We start from the raw sequence: 23,263 nt of genomic DNA on the forward strand, positions 1-23,263 counted from the left end.
GAGCTGCACTTCAGCGTGAAAGATGCGCCGCTTATTTTTTGTACCAACTCTATTTAATATTTGTGCAATATAGGGTCTAAGTAGACTGCCCAGCTATACTGCAGATGACATAGTAATAGTAAATGAGACAGAATAAGAGGCGAAAACACTACTCGACAACTTAGACAAGATAGCCAAAACGTTGGGACTGATGATCGCCTACAACAAGAAAAAGACACTGAATACCGCTGTTGATGGAAAACTCCAGAAAACATATGATCATATATATATATATATATATATATAACAGGAAGAAACAGGAGCAGTAAGGGAATAACAGAGACGACAAATAAGATGTCAGCCTCCTCTATGGCCAGATACATACGCTATAGAAAGACTATATCTACAGACACAAAGAAAACAATGAGGAATGCAGTTCTGTTTGCGGCTGAGGCGATAACACTAGGAAGACACAGTGCAGAACAACTAGGGAAAGAAGAGAGAAAAATGCAAAGGAAAATGCTGACCCTAAAACAGATGATGAGAGATGGATGCGAAGACCTATGGAAGAACTGTATCGGAACTTGACGATTAAAAAGGGGAAGATCTGTGCGATACATGATCAGTATGAATATGGACAGCATGACTGAAAGAGTTTGGAAAAAAACCTGTAGGACAATAGGCAGAATAGGATACAAGTGGGTTGTGGAATTCAAGAAGGATTGGTCGAAATCAGATATAAAGGTGGAAGGTAAGGAAAACTGGAGAAACAAGCACACACCGATCTATATACACTAAAGAGCCAAAGAAACTGCTATAGGAATTCGTATTTAAATACAGAGATATGTAAACAGGCAGAATACGGCGCTGCGGTCGGCAACGCCTATATACGACAAGAAGTGCCTGACACAGAGTTGTTAGATCGGTTACTGGTGCTAAAATAGCACGTTATCAACATTAAAGCGAGTTTCAACGTGATGTTATAGTTGGCACACGGGCGGCGGGGCACAGCATGTCCGAGGTAGCGATGAAGTGGGGATTTTCCCGTACGACGATTTCTCGAGTGTACCGTGAATATCAGGAATCCGGTAAAACATCAAATCTCTGACATCACTGCGGTCGAAAAAAGATCCTGCAAGAATAGGACTAAAGTGACAGAAGTGCAGCCCTTCCGCAGATTGCTGTAGATTTCAATACTGAGCCGTCAGCAAGTGTCAACGTGCCAACCATTCAACGAAACATCATCGATATGGATTTTCTGAGCCTAAGGCCCACTCGTGTACCCTTGCTGACTGCACGACACAAAGCTTTACGCGTCGCCTGCGCCCGTCAGCAGCGACATTGGATTGTTGATGACTGGTCGGACGAGTCTCGTTTCAAATTGTAACGAGCGGATCGACGTGTATGGTTATGAATCCATGGACCCTGCATGTCAGCAAGGGACTGTTCAAGCTGGCGGAGGCTTTGTAATGGTGTGGGGCGTGTGCATTTGGAGTAATAAGGGGTCCCTGATACGTCTAGATACGACTCTGACAGGTGACACGTACGTAAGCTTACTGTCTGATCACCTGCATGCATTCATGTCCATTGTGTGTTCCAACGGATTCGGGCAATTCCAGCAGGACAATGCGACGTCCCACACGTCCAGGATTGCTGAAGTGGCTCCAGGAACACACTTCTGCTGGCCACCAAACTCCCCAGACATGAACATTATTGAGCGTATCTGGGATCCCTTGCAACGTACTGTTCAGAAGAGATATGCACCCCCTCGTACTCTTACAGATTTATGGACAGCCCTGCAGGATTCATAGTGTCAGTTCCCTTTAGCACTACTTCAGACAGTAGTCAAGTCCATGTCACGACGTGTAGCGGCACTTCTGTGTGTTCATGGGGGCCCTACATGATATTAGGCAGGCGTACCAGTTTCTTTGGCTCTGAAGTGTACCAGAGACCAACGACAGAAGATGATACAGGAGTAATAGAGAGCTGCAAGTGGAAGAACAAGAATAGCGGATTCTGAAAAAGGGTGAAAAAGAAAAAGGGAAAGGCTGAGGAGTTTATGGGAACAGCAGAAGAAAACGCAATCCTTGAAGGGGCCCTCCATGGTCCTACAGACGCTGTAGCGAAAGCAGTACGAATATCCATCTGCGATGTAATGTATTTTAAAGAAAGCCTATGAATTAAGCGTTCGCTACCTCACCGTTATTTTTCCGCGCTCCACACTTATCATCAAGCAACAAAGTGGTATTTAGGGGTATATTTAACCGTAAATCAATGCAATATTAACTGCCTCCGTAGCCGTATAGTTAGCGTCGTTGCCTTCAGTGCGGAAGGACCTGGGTTCGCTTGCTGGTCGCTTCTCAGTTTTTGTTTCTGAAGTAGGGGGGTCTGATACAGAGTCGACTCAGCCCTTGTGAGGCCAACTGAGGAGCTGTTTGAGTAAAGACGCAGCACCACCATCAGTATTCATCTACTGGAACTAACGGCTGGGGGTATCATGGCTGATCATATGTTCCACTATCACAGATCGCTCTTCGTACTGGCTTGTAGGCAGCAGTAGAATCAGGCATAAGGCCTAATCCCTGAGTGATGTTTACGTTTTTTTAATACCTTCATTAAAAGTATGCAACTAGCTGTCGGTGTTTCATAAGTCAGATGCATCGTGTTTAAATACCGTTAGAAAAACATATTCCATCTAAAACAAGCGCCCCTAATTTAATTATGTTCTTTACTTCTCATTACTCCCACCTAATGTTCATTCAAGTCGTTGCATCTTGAGTTATGACAGCACTCCGACCTGGTTCCTTGACGTTTACTTTTAGTCGTACTTCTGAAAAATTCCTCATTTACCTCAACTCGAAACCTGATGTTGTCACCTTTGAATCTTAAAATTTCTCATCACATTCTAAACTTAATTGCATTCGGCCTTGATGGGGCTCAATTCGCAGAGGCTACAAAACCTGTTTGTTTATAAGCTTTCCTGACTGTGGACGTTTCTGTTTCAATTCCTATTAGTTTCTATATGTTGTGAGAGAGAGAGAGAGAGAGAGGGAGGGAGGGAGGGAGGGAGAGAGAGAGAGAGAGAGAGAGAGAGAGAGACCCTCGACTGACTAACAGACACCTTCGGACACAGACTACCGGGCGTCCCACGAAAGACGTTATGACCTGTATTTGTTTGAGTTGACTCCAGCTACACATTGTAAAAAAGAAACTGCAAATATCTGCCGAAACACTAGAGAATAGGCGCCTGACGACTCTCAGGAGAGATACCCTGTATAAACACTTCCTCATAAAAATCCGTTTCTGTCTCAGTATGATCAACGACTGGCTGAATGGATGATTTTGATCCACTAACTGTACGTTGGTCCAAAACGTCTGAGGCTTATTGATAGATGGCACATGTGATTTCATTGGATGATTTGGTTTTCAAGCATTGTTGCAATTGAAAATACCAGGGAGAAAGTACTGAGACCATCAGAATTTCGAGCTTCAAACTTCTGACGCTTTTAAAAAAGAAGTTTGAAACACTCACCTATACTTGTTACTGTGCCGACCTTTAGGCGAAATATTCCTCTACATCTTACATTATTAGCAAAAGCAACGACATAGGCGCGGAGAACCAGATACAGGGCAGCCTTACTTCTTAAACATCCAAATACTGCAATGATAATAATTATCAATCAAAAAAATTAATTGAGCATGTAGTAAGTTAATCGATCGAACTGACGATTGCATGAGATTCGATTTACCAGTAGATATAAGTTTGTTTCCTAGCCGACAGCGGGCGAAATTTTGGGACAAAATTACGAGCAGAATCTTCGATCTTTGGAGCCCGACACGTCAAACTTATATCAAACATATGTGAATGGATCGACATACGACGACAAAAATGTAGCAGGCTTTGAAGATATGCTTTTACTAACTCACACTTCTCAGAGCTGGCAAGTAACATTCGCTAATAAAACATGAGTCAGGACCATTGTCTTGTGCTCACTGGCAGCACGAACATTGTTTTTACTGTTCGTTTTTTTTTCCTTTACAAATGACAACGTTTCTTACTTTCCAGTCTACACTTTTCTTTATCAGTACATTTTCTGGCATACGTAGTACCATAAACATCAACGTCTTGCAGGACGTGTGGATTTTGCTATTTCTTGGAATTCAATTTCCTTATTTTTTGCCACATACTTTTATGAGTTCTTTCCTGATGCTCATATTGCAGTACACTTTTGGATTCGATATTATTAATTAGCAGTGTCTTCTGAACCCATTATTTCTCTGATACTACCGCTATATACGTGTACAAATATTGTTGCTGCACTATAATTGCTTCAGACGTCAATTTGGTATTATCATGTCGCCAGAACGAATCAGAAACTTGTAGTAAAAAACAAAAACACCTACAAGACCTGACAAATACAACAAATGGAGACGTCAGACTGACTGTGATGTACATCTGACAACCGCTTACTGACCAAAAAAAAGGAAGAATTTGACTATGCACTGTCACATGAAGTCATTTTCTTATCCGCGGAAGCATCTGTGGTTTCTTGTCTTAGTTCGAAACTTTCTGGCCAATGTGTGGATTCTTCGTCAGCAGGACACTGACCAACCCGATTGCCCCACTACATAGACTCATCAATTCTGTGATTCGGAGGCGCATCAACAACCTGATACTGTTTATTGCACTAACGAAAGAAATCAATAAAACAGTTGAATAAGCGAGTTTAATCATACAAACGCATGAATACCGAATAATTACTGCACTGACTACTCCTTCCCTACAGCACACTGATAACGAATGCAAATAACGACAATTAGGACATGAGACAATGCATCGAACAAAACAATTTCTCTTACCGATCAGAAACATACAACTGTGCCAATGTGTTGCATGTGCGGTATAGTCCACACTGACCTTTATCTATCTATGCATTTTATTTGCAGACACGACGACACAAGCAGTGGATAACCTAACTATTGCACTGTAGATTTTCCCATCTGAGACATTAAAACACTATATCGGGTCATAATTCGATTCTGAATCTGTGAATTTCAAAGATAACGCTCTACCAGTTGAGCAGTAGTCGAGAAAGTCAAAGTTTCCCGTACCAGCCCTGGTCCAACACAAAGTTTCGCTTTGCCAGATGAGTTAAAGTCAGCACGCATTCCTTTAGGTAGTTTCACATTCATTCCAGATATTTGTCGCCAAATAGTTAGTTCTACCCCTGTTGTAATGTCGCTCTGACTCTTGACTTAATGACAAACAGACATCTCCTTGTCTCATCTAAGCACGACAGAGGCGCGAGAAAGCTCGACCGAAATACAATCAACTCCGCATCAATTGACAACGCAGACACGTTTCGACTTTCGACGCTTTCGCGTGATTTGTATATCTACACCCGACAGTTGAACTCTCAGACGGTATTAACTGTCCTATCAGAATTCCTCAGAGTATACCCTATCTATCTATCTATCTTTTTCACGTATGACGTTGTCTTTTCGAATGAAATCAATTTGGACGTTGTTTCAGCGCTGAGGCCTGTGATGTCGAACTAGTTATATTCTGCGGCTCCAAACGCTTGAGAAGAACCTCTCCACGGTGAATTAATGCCATTATTTTAGTGCAAAGAACTACAATAACAGCAACTTCTGAGAATTTAATGACAGCATCTGTCCTACGTAGCCGATAGCAGTTATTACTGTCTAATTATTTATTGCTTCTTAATTTTAAAAATTTGGTTTGTAGCGAAGAGGGAAGCGGACGAAGGATGGATAGAGTTTATCGTGTCTCAGTTTTTATTGTTGATTAAAGACACATATATTTCTAACAATCAGCGTAGCATCCAGATGGGACCTCAAGATCATTGTTCCTGGACGATAACATCCTCCCACAATTTGCGAATAACGGTCAGGCCTTTTCACCGGAATGCAACAATTCAGAGCTAGTGGTATCACTTTAGACAAGAAAACAATTAAACTTACTGTAGACTATGTTGGAATCCCGATGGAAAAATTCACCGTGAGTAACTGCTGGACCAAATGACGACCTTGCAGACATTCAGAGGACGCTGCAACGGCAGAGACAAACGGTTTATATCATTCTGACACGGCGCAGACGAATATGACACACAAAAAGCATCAGACGTACTTGGGACAGTTTGTTTTGTCATGTAGACACCCGAAGATTGTAAGGATCGCACGACGGGAAACTGGATAACGGTCACAAGTTGCGGACGTAAAAAGAAAACAAAAGGCTTAAAGAAAATTCGCATTAAACAATGCCGAAGCATAAATAAATTTCAGCAGCTGACAAATGAACCGTGTATTTGACAGACGTCTAATTAACAGCAAAGGGCTTTTTAGCGACAAGACCGACAGACAGTTAAAATTTACCCTTGACATGGTTGTTTACTGATAAATTTTGCCCACATGTAATCGGAAACAAGACTCGAACTAAACGACGACGATGTTAGAAAGTACTTGAAAGTACATCAACAATCTTTCCACTAGCTTCATATAGCAGCCGGACACGAGTACCAATGTAGACGACGGTGAAATCAACAAATACAAAGAACATCATGAGTATTACACAACTAAGACAAAATGGACAACAAGAAACTGACGACTCGCTGGCATGTATTGGACGCTGCAACAGTGTCCATCTCCATTAACAAAGCAACTGACATCCGACCAATTAGACAAATGTCGACAGACACACAAATGATAAAGAAAAGTTCCAGGCATTCCTGAAACGACAAAGATAACAGATGAGGACATGTCTGAAATGACAAGGGTGACAGGCAAGGAAACTGCCAAATGGTGACTAATTGACAAACATTAGACAATGCTGCGATAAACACTGACCACCTCGATAAACAGAATGACTGATATCTGACTAATCAGACATGTAGATATACACACGACAAAGACCAGTTTCAGACATTTCTGAAGTAACAGGTGAGGAAACTGCCAAATGATGACTCATTGACACATATTAGAGGATGCTGCACTGAACACTGACCACCTCAATAAACAGAGCGACTGACATCTGACTAATTAGACATGTGTTGACAGATACACACAACAAAGACGAGTTTAAGACATTTCTGAAATCACAAGGATAACAGAAGAGGAAACTTCCAAATGACTACTCATTTACACGAATTGACAATGCAGCAACAAACAGTGTCCACCTTGATAAACAGAACGACCGACATCTGACCAATTACTACCCAACAGAATATTATTGCACTTGGCCTGCTGTGATAGTCATTAGAAACACGTGATGATGTTACAGTAAACAAGTACAGTGGGGACTAAGCAAAGCTCATCACAATGTGAATGATTTCAATATAGTTGTGGATATACAATCAAGTGGTTTAGCATGCCCTCGTGAAGACGATAAGCCGACCGCAGGGCCTACATTCCCAGATGCAATAATATTGTCGTCAACTAATACACATGCATCGACTGACACACACATGACAAAGACGAGTTTCAGACATTTCTGAGACAAGGGAACTGCCAAATGAAGTCTCACTGACACGTATTGTACGACACTGCAACAAACAATGTCCACCTCCATAAATAGAGCGCCTGATGTCTGACCAATTAGACATGTGCCGACAGACACACACATGGCAAAGACGAGTTCCAGCCGTTTCTGAAGTGCAAGGATAACAGACGACGAAACTGCCCAATGACGACTCACTGACACGTTTACACGATGATGCATCAAACAATATCCACCTCGATAAACAGAACGCTCAACATTTGACCAATGTGACGACAGACATGCACATTACGAAGACGAGTTTCAGACATTTCTCGGTTGAGGAAACTGCCAGGTAACGACTCACTGACACGAATTAGATGGTGCTGCATCAAACAATGCCCACCTCTATAAATAGAGTAACTGACATCTGACCAATTAGACATGTGTCGACAGACATACACATGACCAAGACGAGTTTCACACACACACACACACACACACACACACACACACACACACACACACACACACCTCAGAGATTCGTTTCAGACATTTCTGAATTGACAAGGATACCACATGACTAAACTACCAAATGACGCAAAAAAGTAGTAAACTTGCATATTTCAAATGTATTACTCGCATAACTGGATCATGAGGTGCCTTCGACAATGAAACAACCGTTTCATATGCCTTACGAATGCGTGAAGAGTGCGAACCGACCAGATGTTTCTCTGACGGCAAAACCGAATAAAAGGAGGAGGCAGGTGTGCAGTTGCTACTGGAGTTCTGGGAACATAAAGAGGAGAAAGGAAAAACTATTGCTTTTGCTGTTGGAGCAAGTGATCCAATACATTGACGACCCGTATTAAACAACTAAGAAGAATACTGACTGATGACACTTCAGAGAATCGGAAGACGATTGGCAAGAGGGGACACTTCTCTGTCCCCCTTCCCAGAAATCTAGGGTACAGAATTTTTATCCATTACAGGCTCTTCTTACACTTCTAGAAGTCTCTGGGACAGTTTCTGGTGTTACCTATGAAACTTAGGCATGACACACTCAAAATTGTCCAATTCACTTATATAAAAAAAAAACGGCGTCTAAATAGTGTACAATAGGATCTGAGTTTGGGGAGGTTCAAAATCAAATGGCTCTAAGCACTATGGGACTTAACATCTGAGGTCGTCAGTCCCCTAGACTTACAACTACTTAAACCTAACTAACCTAAGGACATCACACACATCCATGCCCGAGACAGGATTCGAACCTGCGACCGTCGCAGCAGCGCGGTTCCGGACTGAAGCGCCTAGAACCGCCTGGGCACAACGGCCGGCGTTTGGGGAGGGGGAGGGGGAGGGAGTGTTTAACACATGTTAGTTTCTCAGTGAATGACAAAATAATTTGAAATATGATGACAAATAGCTTCGCGTAAACTCAATATCAGTTTTATGTTCTGGTTTTCTTCAAACTAATACTGAATTGATGAACAGACTCCTGCATGGAGGAAAAAGAAATAGGCGATTCTGGTGTAGAGAAGCAACTGAACGCGTTGAAAACAAATAAGTCGTCAGGTTTGATGGAAACCAATCCAGTTTTACGGAGAATACCCTGCGATATTGGCCCCTTACTTAGCTTACATTTATCGTAAATCTCTCGCCCAGCGTAGAGTTCCGAGCGACAGGAGAAAAGGTCAGGTGACTCATGTATATAAGAAAGGTAAAAGAAGGATCCGCATAATTACAGTCCAGTATCTTTGAGGTCGATTTGCTGCAGTGCAGAATTCTTGAACACATTACGAATTCGAATGAATAAATCTCCTTGAGACAGAAAAGCTTCTGTCCACAAATCAGTACAGATTTAGAAAGCTTCGCTCATTTGAAACACAGCTTATCCTTTTCTCATACAATGTCCTATGAGCCAAGGATGACGGGCAACAAGTAGATTCCATTTTTCTAGATTTCTGGAAATCATTTGATGCAGTGGCCCACTACAGACTGTTAACAAAGGTCCGAGCATACGAATTAAGTTCCCAGATACGCGAGTGGCTCAAAGACTTCTTAAGTAATAGAACACAGTATATTTTCCCTGTTCATCAGAAACAAAGGTGTCACCAGAAGTGCCCAGGGAAGTGTGACAGGACTGCCATTATTCTCTGTATACATAAACGATCTGACTGACAGGTTGACAAGCAGTTTGCAGCTGTTTGCTGATGACGCTGTGATATATGGAAAGATGTCATCATTGAATGACGTAGGAGGATACAGGGTGACTTAAAGCTTTTGACATGTGTGATGAATGGCAGCTCACTCTTTAGTAGAAAAATGTGAGCTGTTGCAGAGCAGTAAGAAAAGCAATCCTGTATCATTTAAATACTATAATACTGGTGTTCCACTTGGCACAGTCACATTGATTAAATATCAAAGCTATGTGAAACGGAATGAGTACGTCAGGTTGGTAGTAGGAAAGGTGAATGGTTGACTTCATTTTATTGGGAGAATTTGGGAAAATGTAACGCATCTCTAAAGGAGATGGCATATACAACATCAATGTAACCTGTTCTTGAATGCTGCTTGAGTGTTTGGGAACGCATCAAAGCAATTCAAAGTCATGCTGGTAGATTTGTTCGACCAGCGTACAAGTATTATGATGATACGTTGTGAACTAAAATGGCAATCCCAGGAGGGAAGACTATGTCGTTTGCACAAGGTACTATTGAGAAAATTTAAAAAACGAGCATTTGCAGCTGACTACAGAGAGTGTCTACTGTTGGCAACATACATTTCATGTAAGGACCATGATGATACGATGAGGGAAATTAGAGCTCATTCGGAGGATTATGGACAGCCATTTTTCCCTTTCTCTGTTTGTGGGTGGAACAGGAAAAGAAATGACTAATAGTGGTACCTTCTGCCATGCACAATATAGTGGCTTATGGAGTACCAGTATGTATTTAGATATAAAACTGATACATTTGTCTGTCTGGCAGAACAGAGTGCAAGTCCACTGCACCCAGTATGAACAACAGTGCACTATCTACATCTGTCTGAGACACGCTCCTGAAGATTGTTCAGGGTTATATAATATAATGAAATAATAATTGTTCAAGAGTTATTTACTATGTTGTCCCCTTCCTCCCTTGTTGTCACTTGCAAATTCCAAACTACCTGTAGTGCTAGGATCATCTGTGCAACACATCTCCCAAGAATGTCTTCTGCTTATTGTATAGGATTTATATCAAGTGGATATGAGAGCAGGATAGGCTGTTCTGAACATGACCAATAACATCCATGATAATGTGACTATGGACCACATCAACTCAAACATGCCTCTTCATTAGATTTCTGCTTGAAACTTCTGCAAAAGTGTGAAAAAGTTGTGTCCTGAGGCTGATCTTGATATCTGCCAACACTGTGTGTCCACATTCAACATCATTGGTGGTTTCCAGTATGCCTTTAGCATGTAATGTGTTTTTCATCATCTCTGCAGTAGTTTCTGTACAGAATCTCATTACAAGAGTCATGATTCACCTGAGAATACCACCCTCACCTGCTGCTGTTGGTCACAATAACAAAGTTTCATGAAAATCTACAGTCTCAAATAGTGGTGGATACTGATCAGCACAATGCACTGTATGTCTTTCTAAATTTGCAGTTGCATACTGTGTGACTGTCATGAAACAGTTCTGTAGGGAAGACAGATTTCTGTAGTTCTGGCCAGGTCTGAAGTAATTTCTGTACAATAAACAAACCTGTTCCCATATATCAATGGACTATCTTCTCTCACATCATAGACACCATCTCTAGTAACAATTCTTTTCTTCAGTTATGAGATCATAGTTTTCTACACGACTGTCACAGTCCCAATGATGGTAATGCTTTGGTCCAAAGCAAGCCACCAAACGTACCCCTCCACAACAATAACCAGTAAACTGATGAACAGCAGCCTGCCTACACACCAGTATTGCACAGTCTCCTTAACTCTGGTTTTACACACTGACTGTAGCAGATGCTCTCTGACAAGGACTGTTTCCATTATCATTGGTCCGCAGCTCATGGTCGTGCGGTAGCGTTCTCGCTTCCCGGGTTCGATTCCCGGCGGGGTCAGGGATTTTCTCTGCCTCGTGATGACTGGGTGTTGTGTGATGTCCTTAGGTTAGTTAGGTTTAAGTAGTTCTAAGTTCTAGGGGACTGATGACCATAGCTGTTAAGTCCCATAGTGCTCAGAGCCATTTGAATCATTATCACTGGGTTGAATGCTTGTCAAAGCCATCTTTCATGCTGATACATTGTTGATATGGAAATTCATTGTTCCCAAGCAATTGCCAAACACAATAACACTGATTTTTACCATGAGTCTGACATCATAAACTGCTAAAAAAACCATGAAAAATTACATGCACTGCTTTAGTTATAGCTAGATTTCCACTAAACCAATATTCCTTTTTGATGCAGCAGACACTCATCAATTCATAGTTACTTACAAATAGGCACCTGATTTGTATGTCATATAACAATTCTATCACAGGTCTGTGATTGTTAGTTGCCATTATCATTTACAAAAGTGTTAGCATTCTAAATTGAAAAATTTCATTTGCATTCTATTTTATTTTCACTTTCACTATGTCTACTAGCAGAATCTTGGAGGAAAAAAGCCAAATAATAATACATCAGTTTGTCATCACTAGCTGACTTTCATCTTATTTATGCTGAATATTATTTGTTTTTAAAAATTTGTCCCCTACAGTTAATTGTACAAGTAACTTGAATCTTATGTACAGGTACTGCTATCAGCCATTGATTTTCATCTCATTTCCAGATGATAACTGTAGGAAGCTCCTTTGAGGATTTCTTGCTGTAAATAGTCACGTATCTCAGTGGAAAGATGAATTAAATAAATAAATAAATAAAAATAAACAGCAAGATATATAGGTGACTGGGTGGATGTACGAAATAGAAAGTTAGCTGTATAGGCCGAGTAAACTTTGATTTGAAAATTATATAGTAAAATACAGGAGGACTGCAATCACTAAATGCAGGTTTTCTTAAACATTATTCTAGAAGTTATGTGGAGAAACCTCTCTCCTCAGCACTACAATGCTTCATCCTCATCCATTTTAAGAGTTTGCTGAACCTTTAGTTACGTGTCCTGAGTTTTGGACAAATTGCTACCTAACAGACCAAAACCTGACCCCATCCTCCTACTTTGAGTCTAAAGACTGTATTTATACATGCAGCCTACATTGTTAACAGCTAACACACTGTGAGACCAACTTCTTTATAAACTTATCAGCTTGTTTTCAATTCAGGAAGTAATGTTGAGGCTGAGGATATATCAGTTTTCATTTATTTGTTAAGTGTGAATGAACTGTTAATAACTCCAGAAAAGACTCAAATAAAACAGATGGTAGTCACTGCAGAAGTAACAATGGAAATTTGTAAATGTGTTATTCCATCTGAGTGTGGATACAGTTAATGCAGTGAGACAATGAGACAGCTGGTGTGTTGGTAAATACTGTTGTGAGTGTATCATACCAGTTGTGTCATCACATATGAGGAACTCCTGGAGAAGAGGACTTGCTGTTTTGCTCATCTGCTCTCACCAGGTTAGTTAAAATACAATTATAATGGTGTAAAATTGACTTCCAAATATTGAATATGATATGTACATCAGTCAGAAAGTTATGTCACCAATTTTTTGTTTCTATTATTCATTTATGAAAGAAACTGCTTCCTCTTATATAGTCCTACATTCTTAAGAAAATTCAAAATGAGATAATTGAAAACATAAGTGCAATGAGCATTTTAATTGAGGCTGACTTCAGCATAATAGTGCATCTGTTTCTCTTTGTGAAAGCAACATAAAATTTTTTGTTAAGAGGTATCTGCTGATAACAATAATTTTCTATGTTTGATATATTTGGAATCCTTTTGTCCTGTACACAACAATGTGGCCACATGTAGAGCAAGGAGATTCAACAAATGATAGAAAGCACATCAAGTTTACAGAGGTAAAAGATGGAGAAATATGATTATTACAAAATTTCCTAGCACATTAAAATTTAAATTCTGTAAAACTGAATTTTGTAGACGTAGTATAAGGTATGAACAGATAACTCAGTTCAAATCTTGGTCTAGAACAAAGTTTTAATCTGTCAAGGAGTTTCATTATTGAATAGAGACCTACTTTACTGCAAAAGGAACCCAGAGACTTTGTCTAAGGCAGCCCCTGTCATATCTTTTGTCTTGGACATGCTAGTATAGTAAGGTCTGTGGGGAACCTCTGTGGAATTTGGAAAGCTTTGAGCCAACTGTGGAGATTGTTCTGATCATTAAGATGGTGAGAGCACTGCACACAAGAAGAGGATGGTCCAGGTTCAAGTTCCATAACTTACACACCACTGAAAAGTTTATTCTGGAAATGGACAAAACGTGTTCATTGACAGTCTTACTGTCAGTACCTGAGAGAGACACTAAATTACCCTCTAGTCAGCAATAAACCTAAACATTTGGAGAAACAATGATGTTACTTCCCCCACAGAGACATGTACAATACCACATTTCATATGTGTAGTTTTCTACAAGATGGTTTTCACTAACAATATTATCTGGAGGATTCAAGCTATCATTACACTAGGATTTATTTCAATGCAATAATGAGTGAAACTGTTCGAAAAGACATGTTGGAAGCATAATCTTTACCTATTTAATTTATCTTTTGTTAGAATATGTGACAAAATTGGGAGATATTATTTTTTAACTGACTCTTGTGTTATTTGTTTCTAAAAGATAATATTTTGTTGAACATAAATTGCATTTTTTCTCACTTTTGGTTTCAGGTTACATCTGTGAATTATCTGGGGTGTTTTGTTTGGTTATGAATAGTTCTTTATTTATTTCTTGGTACACTATTTGTAAACTTTACATGTAAAGCAAATTTAACAGAAACAAACAACAATGACAAAACAGGAGTATCTTTTTTCCAAGCAGTTGTGCAAAAATATTTCCAATGACAAGTAAATAATGTACAAAATTACTGTATTCAAACTTTTAGTTCTAAAGAGTAAAGAAGTGGCAGTAGGAAGAAACACCTGTTTTTATCGGAATTAGTTAAAAATATGAAGACAGCCAAGAAATACACAATGCAGGGAGTATGATGTTTGTTAAAAATGAAAATATGAATTACTTTTATGATTAGATGTGAACAGCCTAGCTATAAAAAGATTTAATTTCATATTTTATATGCATGTCATTACTATTTTCAGTTTATTACAATTTTCTTGGCTTTTTTCAAACACATTACACTAAACTATTGCTACAAACAAATTGATTACTAGTATGGGATAAAATAATGTTAACAACAGTACTGAATAATGGAATAGACTAATACTGCAATTCTGACAGTTATTAATAAGGAACTTCTCTGTACATAGCTAACTGAAAAATAATAGTTCGAACTTTTCTGAATCACAGCTATGAATGTAGTATCCAAATGAAAGTTAGTTATCTTCTTAGCACTCATTAACTGGATGGAAGAGTTTGTTCCACACATATTAATAACAATTCTCATGATGAACAGTATTCTTATGTTACTTTGGTTACATGTAGTCCATCAAACACAGGAGTGCAAAGAATGAAACTCTCAAATGCAGCAGCCATGTACTGTTAGCAGCAGTCCACAATATAGACTATGGGCTTCATAGAAACTCATTAATTACAAATCATGAATCATTTTAATGTGCAACATCACATTTTTGCCATGAATGTCTTACAAAAATGATGAAAGTTGCACTGAGAGAGTTCAGATGTTGAATGAAATAAAATCTTGATTACAGACTTTGAAGTACTGGATTTTTTCTGAAAATGAAGTCAGCAGAACTACAGAGAAGAGCACATATTTCACAGAACACCTAGACTATAAGCCTATGCATTTCAGTCCAATGGAACCCATGGCCTGTACATCACTTTGGGAAATGTACTAGTTCCCCTGCCTTTTTCAGCCAGTGTGTCACCAATTCTATCACCTGAGTGTGTCTTTTGAACTTATTCTGAACTTCAACTTATCTTAAGGATCTCACCATTCCCTCCACATCTCCCAGTTATATGAGGCCTGTTTTTTAATTAAGTACTGTTTTGAAATTAAAAAAAGACGTGCTAAGATATCTCAATAATTTTATTTTTACATGAAAGCCTGTACCTTAATCTACGCACTGACGCCATTACAGTCTGATTCTTCCTTGTTTACGTTGTGTACTGAGTGTTTAAGATGCCTCCGATAATCGTGAGTCCTGCCGACTGTGAAGTACAGGCTGTTATAAGATTTCTTAGTGCTAAAGGCCTAAAAGTGATCGATATTCATCATGAGATCTGTGCAGTTTATGGAGAAGACATTATGAGTGATGGAATGGTAAGAAAGTGGGTGAGAGCCTTTAAAGATGGCCGCACAGATGTGCGTGATGAACAATGGAGTGGGCGTCCTTCGGTCGTTAATGAAAGTTTGGTACAGTAAGTGGATAATAAGGTGAGAGAAAACAGATGCTTTATGATTTCCTCCTTGCTGGATGGCTTTCCTAATGTTTCTCGTAGTGTTTTGTATGGCATTGTGACCAAGCACTTGAATTACTGAAAATTGTGCGCACGTTGAGTACCAAAAATGTTGACAGATGTGCACAAAACCAAACTTTTAGACAGTGCATTGACTTTCCTTGAGCAGTACCACAATGACAGTGATGATTTCTTAAGCCAAATTGTTATGGGCGATGAAACATGGGTGGCCTACGTCACACCAGAATCAAAGCAACAGTCCATGGAAGTTGAGCAAGGGCATCGTTTTGCTGCAAGACAATGCCCATCCGCATGTGGCGAATCAGACCACAGATCTCATTACATCTTTTCGATGGGAAACTCTAGATCGTCCTCTGTACAGCCCCAATCTTGCGCCCAGTGACTTGAAGAAACACCTGGGAGGTGAGCGTCTTCAAGACCATGACGAAATCAAAACAGTCAGGCGGCAGACTTCTATGAAAAGGGTATTCAAAAACTGGTACAACATTATGACAAGTGCCTCAATATTGATGGAAATTATGTAGAAAAGTGGATTAAGGTACAGGTAAAAATAAAATTATTGAGATATCTTAGCACATCTTTTTTTAATTTCAAAACGGTACTTACTTAAAAAAACACACCTTGTATCAGCCATGATATCTCACTATCATGTGGAACATGAACAGTGAACACTGAACAGGAAAAATTACATTTGTGATGGGTGATCAGAAGCCAAGGCATGTTGATTTCAATGGCTGCAATATTGCAATGATCATATACATGTGACTTTGTAACCAAAGCTCTAAACTTCTTTACCCCTCTCTGGAAATATTTTGTTTTATCCTTAGATGGAAGAAATGTGGAGTTTGAGAATGTAATCCACTTTGTCAGCTGTATTTGATAACAGGCTGTAACAGAATTCTTGAATAATGGCCCACAATAATGAAAAGATGAGGAATATTTTTTGGGTTGCTACAGTATATATCACAATTAAGTTTTGTGTCTGTTGTTGTTTCAAAGCTACAGGACAAATGTCCCTTGAAAAATTCCAGTGCTTCTGCCTTACAATGTAGAACCACACAAAAATGCACAAACCGCTACACAAAAAGAATTAGCTGAGTGGCCTTGCCTTATCTCTCAAGCAGTGTGGACCTAGCACCGTCAGACTACCACATGTTTTGAACATTAAAAATTGCCCAAGGTGGTCATCACTTTGAAGAAGCATAAGCTCTGCAATGTTTTGTGTGTCATTGGCTGAGGGAGAGAAGACATGGATAAAACTGTTGAAAAAGATGGAGACCATACTTAAATGTGAACAATCATTTACAAAGGTTATGACTAAGTGATTTATCCTCATGTGAACTGAAAGAGAAATAAATTAGTGGGCATAATTTTCTGATCGACCCCGGTATGGTTTCTTGCCAGCAAGCACATGAGTTAAATATAAGAGTGATGTATCTGCCCAGCAGAGAAAGTAAAGCATGTATTGTGTGGCGTGTGTCAGAGGATCACGTGGCTGGAGCCGGCCACCACAGCTATGGCTGGTGTCTCTGCGCGGCACGGCGCTGCACGATGGCTGCCCCGCAGCTCGACCCCCACCCTGTCCAGCTCGCGCACACCTCGTCCGCACAGTTGACGGCCACTGCAACAACCCTGCCCACCCCACATGGGGCAGTGCACTACAGCCACTGCGCAGACTTCTGCCACCTGCATATGCAGACGGTCAGTATCTGCTCACACATACCATCAAGTCACCAATTGTAGCTATTTTGGACAACTTGCTCAACTAAATAACCAAAAGTATTTGTGAGTCCAATAAGAACTGTAATCAAAGTTGATCACAGGTTCACTACTTCAAGTTCACAGTTTTGACGAAGTTTTATTAACATCCTGGTGTAAAACATCTCATTAACAGAGTTTGATTTCTGAATTAATTGTAATGCAATGACATTGAAATGCAATAGCATTGATTTTTGTCACCTTTCTAGAAGTGTGTTGGTTGCTTATGCATCTTTGATCAATGTAGTGTTGTACTCACCTTCCATCATATTTAATACTACAGATTTTCATTGAGATCAAATTATATGTGCCCACTTAGTTTATCTATTTGTGGATTGTGCATCCTTTGTTATGACAGCATATAGAGAATTAAAGAAATGCACACTAATTATCAAAAAACTGAACTTACTTATCAAAACTGACAGACAGTAAAGAGGATTGTTAGTTCTAATACCTCAGTTGAAAGAGTGATTTCTGAGCTTAATATGTGTTTTGACACAATGTTAATGAAAGAAGAGCAACATGATCTGTATAAAAGAAAGAAACAATTAAAAACTTTTCACCACAGAGTTGATGTTGTCAAACAAGTTGCAAACAAAGAATATACATGCCTTCAGTAGTGCAAGGAGCACAAATCCTGGTCTGATGACCAATGGCTAAATGAAACATTGTCAAACCCAACAAGTCTGTGTTACCTATCTCAGGACGTCTTTACTGGCACCAATGGAGACCACTACATGATCCCTACACAGTACATGACCTTTTTCTATGGTGGAGGTTTTATGTGATTTCAATATTCAAGTCAATGGTAGCAGTGAATTCTATGATCAGGCTGAAGCCATTTTAAGACTCCATCTTCATTCACTACTGCATACATTGTTTTCAGCAGGTCTTAGTAGAGCGTAGGATATGCCAAAATAATAATGCTACACCTACATACCTGTGCTTTTCCAATACTGGTTTGAAACACATGGCTTCTAGAATTGTCACATTTTAATGCTATCAAACCACTGTTGTTTGTATTGGACAAAAATTAAGGATTCATTGCCCCCCCTCCACCCCGCCTCCCCCACCATCCACCATGTCTACAGAAATTGGAATAGTTTTCTGCAAGGATTGGAATAAATTTCAATGGCCAGTGACCAATACCCAGGATGATTTTGGTTGGTTGGAATATTAAAGGAAGGGAGATTTGTAGTTAACATTCCACTGACATCTTGATCATTGTAGTAAAATGCTAAAATTGATTCTGACTACTTAAAGCAACTATAGACAACACACAGCTGCAGTGTTAATGTCTGTGAGCTTCAGAGAAGGTGAATGACATTCTTCCTACAAAGCTGATGTCAGTGAACAAGGATGTGCTTGCAACTGGACTGTGAACAGTAACACACTTCCTATCAGTGTCCAGAATATACTCCATGCCCAGGATCTGGGCAGAGGTATTGAGCAGGTCGTACCTTGTACTGAACAATTTGCCAGTGAAGATACATGTTTATGAGTCACTCCGTTGGTTTAGAGTGGTCATCTATTACCACAATGCATGAAACTACATAAGCACCTCCATCACAGTCCCAGAACTGGAGACCTGTCTGTCCACATAAATATTTATCAAACCACAAACAGATACTGTCTCTATGTATAGAACCCCGTCATATTGTAAAGTAACTGCCATGGAATAACACCTTTAGTTCAATGTGTACAAAGAACCAGTTACTAATACAACATTGCAATTTGTTTCCTTAGTTCATCTGATTCTATTTTAAAAGTAACATTTCCAATAATAACAGCTCCCTTTACATAGGATAAAAGCTGTCTTTTACAGCTTACTATGTATTAACACACAATAGTCTTAATTAATGTTACTCAGAACTCTATAAGTGAAAATGATTACTGTAATTTATTTTTAACCTGCACAGGGCTGGAGAAAATTCGGCAGTCAGTGAGTGGAGGTCCACTTCCAAGTGCAAGGCTGGTCAGCACTGCTGTCCACTCAGACAGACATGTCAACCTCTCATCTATTACACACATGCTTATGCAGTGGGGACAGTTTCTTGATCATGACCTCACAGGTTAGTACAAAGCTGTACTATGTTCTGGATGTGGATCAGCCCTTTTGTGTGCACTGAATATTTCAGAATTTTGTATTACAGGAAATTCAAGTCCATTTAAGATGGTAAAGGGAGTTTCCCTGAATGTCATTGGTACAAGAGATATATAATAGTGTTCTTTATTCAAGACACACTACTGTTCTTTTTTTCTTTTTTTTTTGGGGGGGGGGGGGGGGAGTCAACAGTCTTCTCATTGGTTTGATGCGGCCTGCCACAAATTCCTCTCCTGTGCCAACCCCTTCATCCCAGAGTATCACTTGTAATTTACATCCTGAATTATTTCCTGGATGTATTCCAATCTCTGTCTTCCTCTACAGTTTTTGCCTTCTACAGCTCCCTCTACTACCATGGAAATCATTCCCTGGTGTCTTATCAGATGTCCTATCATCTTGTCCCTTCTCCTTGTCAGTGTTTCTCACATATTCCTTTCCTCTCTGATTCTGCGCTGAACTGCCTCTTCCTCACCTTATAAGTCCACCTAATTTTCAAGATTTATATATAGCACCACATCTCAAATGTTTCAATTCTTTTCTGTTCCGTCCAGTTTTCTCATAGTCAGTGTTTCACTACCATACAATGTTATGCTCAGAACATACATTCTCAGAAATTTCTTCCTCAAATTAAGGCCTATGTTTGTCACTAGTAGACTTCTCTTGGCCAGGAATGCCCTTTTTGCCAGTGCTAGTCTGCTCTTGATGTCCCCCTTGCTCTGTCTACTGCTAGTTATTTTGCTGCCTAGGTGGTAGAATTCCTTAACTTTGTCTACTTCGTGACCATCAATCCTGATGTTAAGTTTCTCACTGTTCTCATTTCTGGTATTTCTCATTACTTTCATCTTTCTTCAATTTACTCTCAGTCCATATTCTGACTCATTAGACTGTTCATTCCATTCAGCAGATCATGTAATTCTTCTTCACTTTCCCTCAGAATAGCAACATCACTGGCAAATAGTATCATTGATATCCTTTCCCCTTGAATTTTAATTCCACTCCTGAACCTCATTGCTTCTTTGATGTAGAGATTGAACAGCAGGGGCAAAAGACTAATCCTTTTCTTACACTCTTTTTAATTCAAGCCTTTCATTCTTGGCCATCCACTCTTGTTATTTTCTATTGGCTCTTGTACATATTGTATATTACCCATCTCTCTCTAAAGCTTACCCATAATTTTCTCACAATTTTACATTGTTGAATGCTTTTTACAGGTGGGCAAATCCTATGAATGTGTCTTGCTTTTTCTTTAATTTTACTTCCATTATCAATCACAACATCAGAATTGCCTCTCAGGCACCTTCACCTTTCCTACAGCCAAACTGATTATCATCTAACACATCCTCAGTTTTCTTTTCCATTTTTCTTTATATTATTCTTGAAATCAATATGGATGCATGAGTTGTTAAGTTGACTGTGTGATAATTCTCACACTTGTCAGCTATTGCTATCTTCAGAATTGTGCGGATGATATTTTTCTGAAAGTCAGATGGTGTGTCACCATACTCATACATTCTGCACACCAACGTAAATAGTCATTCTGTTGCCATTTCGATTTCAGAAATTCTGATGGAATGTTATGTATCCTTATTGATTTATTTGGTCTTAAGTCCTCCAATTTCCCCGAACATTTTTGTACTTTCTTCTTTCATCAATCAACTGAAGTACTTCTTTTACACATGGCTTCTTCACAATTGCCTTCTTTGTACCTATGTTTTTCTTTCCAACTTCTATCCATTCCTCTTCAACTGTACTACCCACTGGGCTATTCTTTATTGCTGTATCTACAGCCTTAGAGAACTCCAGCATATCTTCTCATTCCTTAGTACTTCCGAATCCCACTTCTTTGCATATTGATTCTTCCTGACTAATCTCTTGAACTTCAGCCTACTCTTCATCACTACTACATTGTGATCTGAGTCTATATCTGCTCCTCAGTATGCCTTACAATCCATTATCTGATTTCGGAATCTCTGTTTGACAATTATGTAATCTAAATGAAATCTTCCTGCATCATGCAGCCTTTTCCAAGTATACCTCCTCCTCTTGTGATTCTTGGACAGAGTATTCACTATTACTAGCTGAAATTTGTTACAGAACTCAGACTTTCTCCTCTCTCATTCCTTGTCCAAAGCCCATATTCTCCTGTAACCTTTTCTTATACTCCATCACCTACAACTGCATTCCAGCCCCCCATGACAATTAGATTTTCATCTCACTTTACCTGCTGTATTACCCTTTAATTATCCTCATATACTTTCTCTATTTCTTCATCTTCAGCTTGCAATGTCAGCATGTGTCCTGAACTATTGTTGTTGATGTTGGTTTGCTATCAATTATGATAAGAACAAACCTGCCATTGAACTGTTCACAGTAACATACTCTCTGCCCTACCTTCCTATTCATAATGAATCCTATTCCCATTATTTGATTTTCCGCTACTTTTCATATTACCCTATACTCATCTGACCAGAAATCCTAGTCTTTTTTCCATTTCACTTCACTGACCCCCTACTATATCTAGATTAAGCCTTTGCAGTTCTGTTTTCAGATTTTCTAGCTTCCCTGTCATGTTCAGGCTTCTGAAGTTTCATGCCCCGACTTGTAGAACATTATCCTTTCATTGTTTATTCATGCTTTTCTTCATAGCCACCTTCCGCTCGGCAATGCCCTCCCAGAGACCCGAATGGGGGACTGTTCTGGAATCTTTTGCCAATGGAGAGATAATCATGATCCTTTTACAATTACAGGCCACATGTCCTGTGGATATATGTTATGTGTCTTTACTGCATCCGTACCCATTGCCTTTTGCTTCCTCATGTCGTTGATCATTGCTGATTCTTCCGCCTTTAGCGGCACTCTCCAATCCCAAGGACAAGAGAGTGCCCTGAACATCTGTCTGCTGCTCCACCCTTTTTGACATGGTCATTGGCAGAGTGACGGTGACCCCTTATGCTGGAAGTCTTCGGCCACCAATGCTTATTATTAATCAAAATTTAAGCAGTGACAGGTTTCAAACCAGGGACCGAGGGTGTTTTGATTACTAATCAAAGATACTACTCCTTTATTTTTATGATTTTGAATAAGCTCTTCATTTATGCTTCCTAATGTTGTGTGAACTTCATTATAAAATACATAAGACAGTATGAAAACTGCAGATAAAAGACATTTCCGTCTTTCGATTGATATAGGTTTGTTGGTTGATTTGGGGGAGGGGGCGGGGGGACCAAACAGCAAGGTCATCGGTCCCATCGGATTAGGCAGTGATGGGTAAGGAAGGTAGCCATGCCCTTGCTCACATCACAGAAAACCTAAATCAGGATGGCCAGATGTGGATTTGAACTGTCGCCCTCCCAAATGTGAGT

General features: G+C 39.6%; 1 protein-coding gene across 1 annotated transcript in view; it reads left to right on the forward strand.

The window, feature by feature from the left end:
- LOC126162560 (chorion peroxidase-like) overlaps positions 1 to 23,263 on the forward strand; it is a 128,630-nt gene that overhangs the window by 66,024 nt on the left and 39,343 nt on the right. The window contains exons 2-3 of the mRNA XM_049919149.1: positions 17,523 to 17,740; positions 19,717 to 19,869. Of these exons, the coding sequence (XP_049775106.1) occupies positions 17,523 to 17,740; positions 19,717 to 19,869 (371 nt within the window). The remainder of the gene's footprint in view (positions 1 to 17,522; positions 17,741 to 19,716; positions 19,870 to 23,263) is intronic.

Source organism: Schistocerca cancellata, chromosome 2 (assembly GCF_023864275.1).
Source record: "Schistocerca cancellata isolate TAMUIC-IGC-003103 chromosome 2, iqSchCanc2.1, whole genome shotgun sequence".
NCBI classification, from domain to species: Eukaryota; Metazoa; Arthropoda; class Insecta; order Orthoptera; family Acrididae; genus Schistocerca; species Schistocerca cancellata.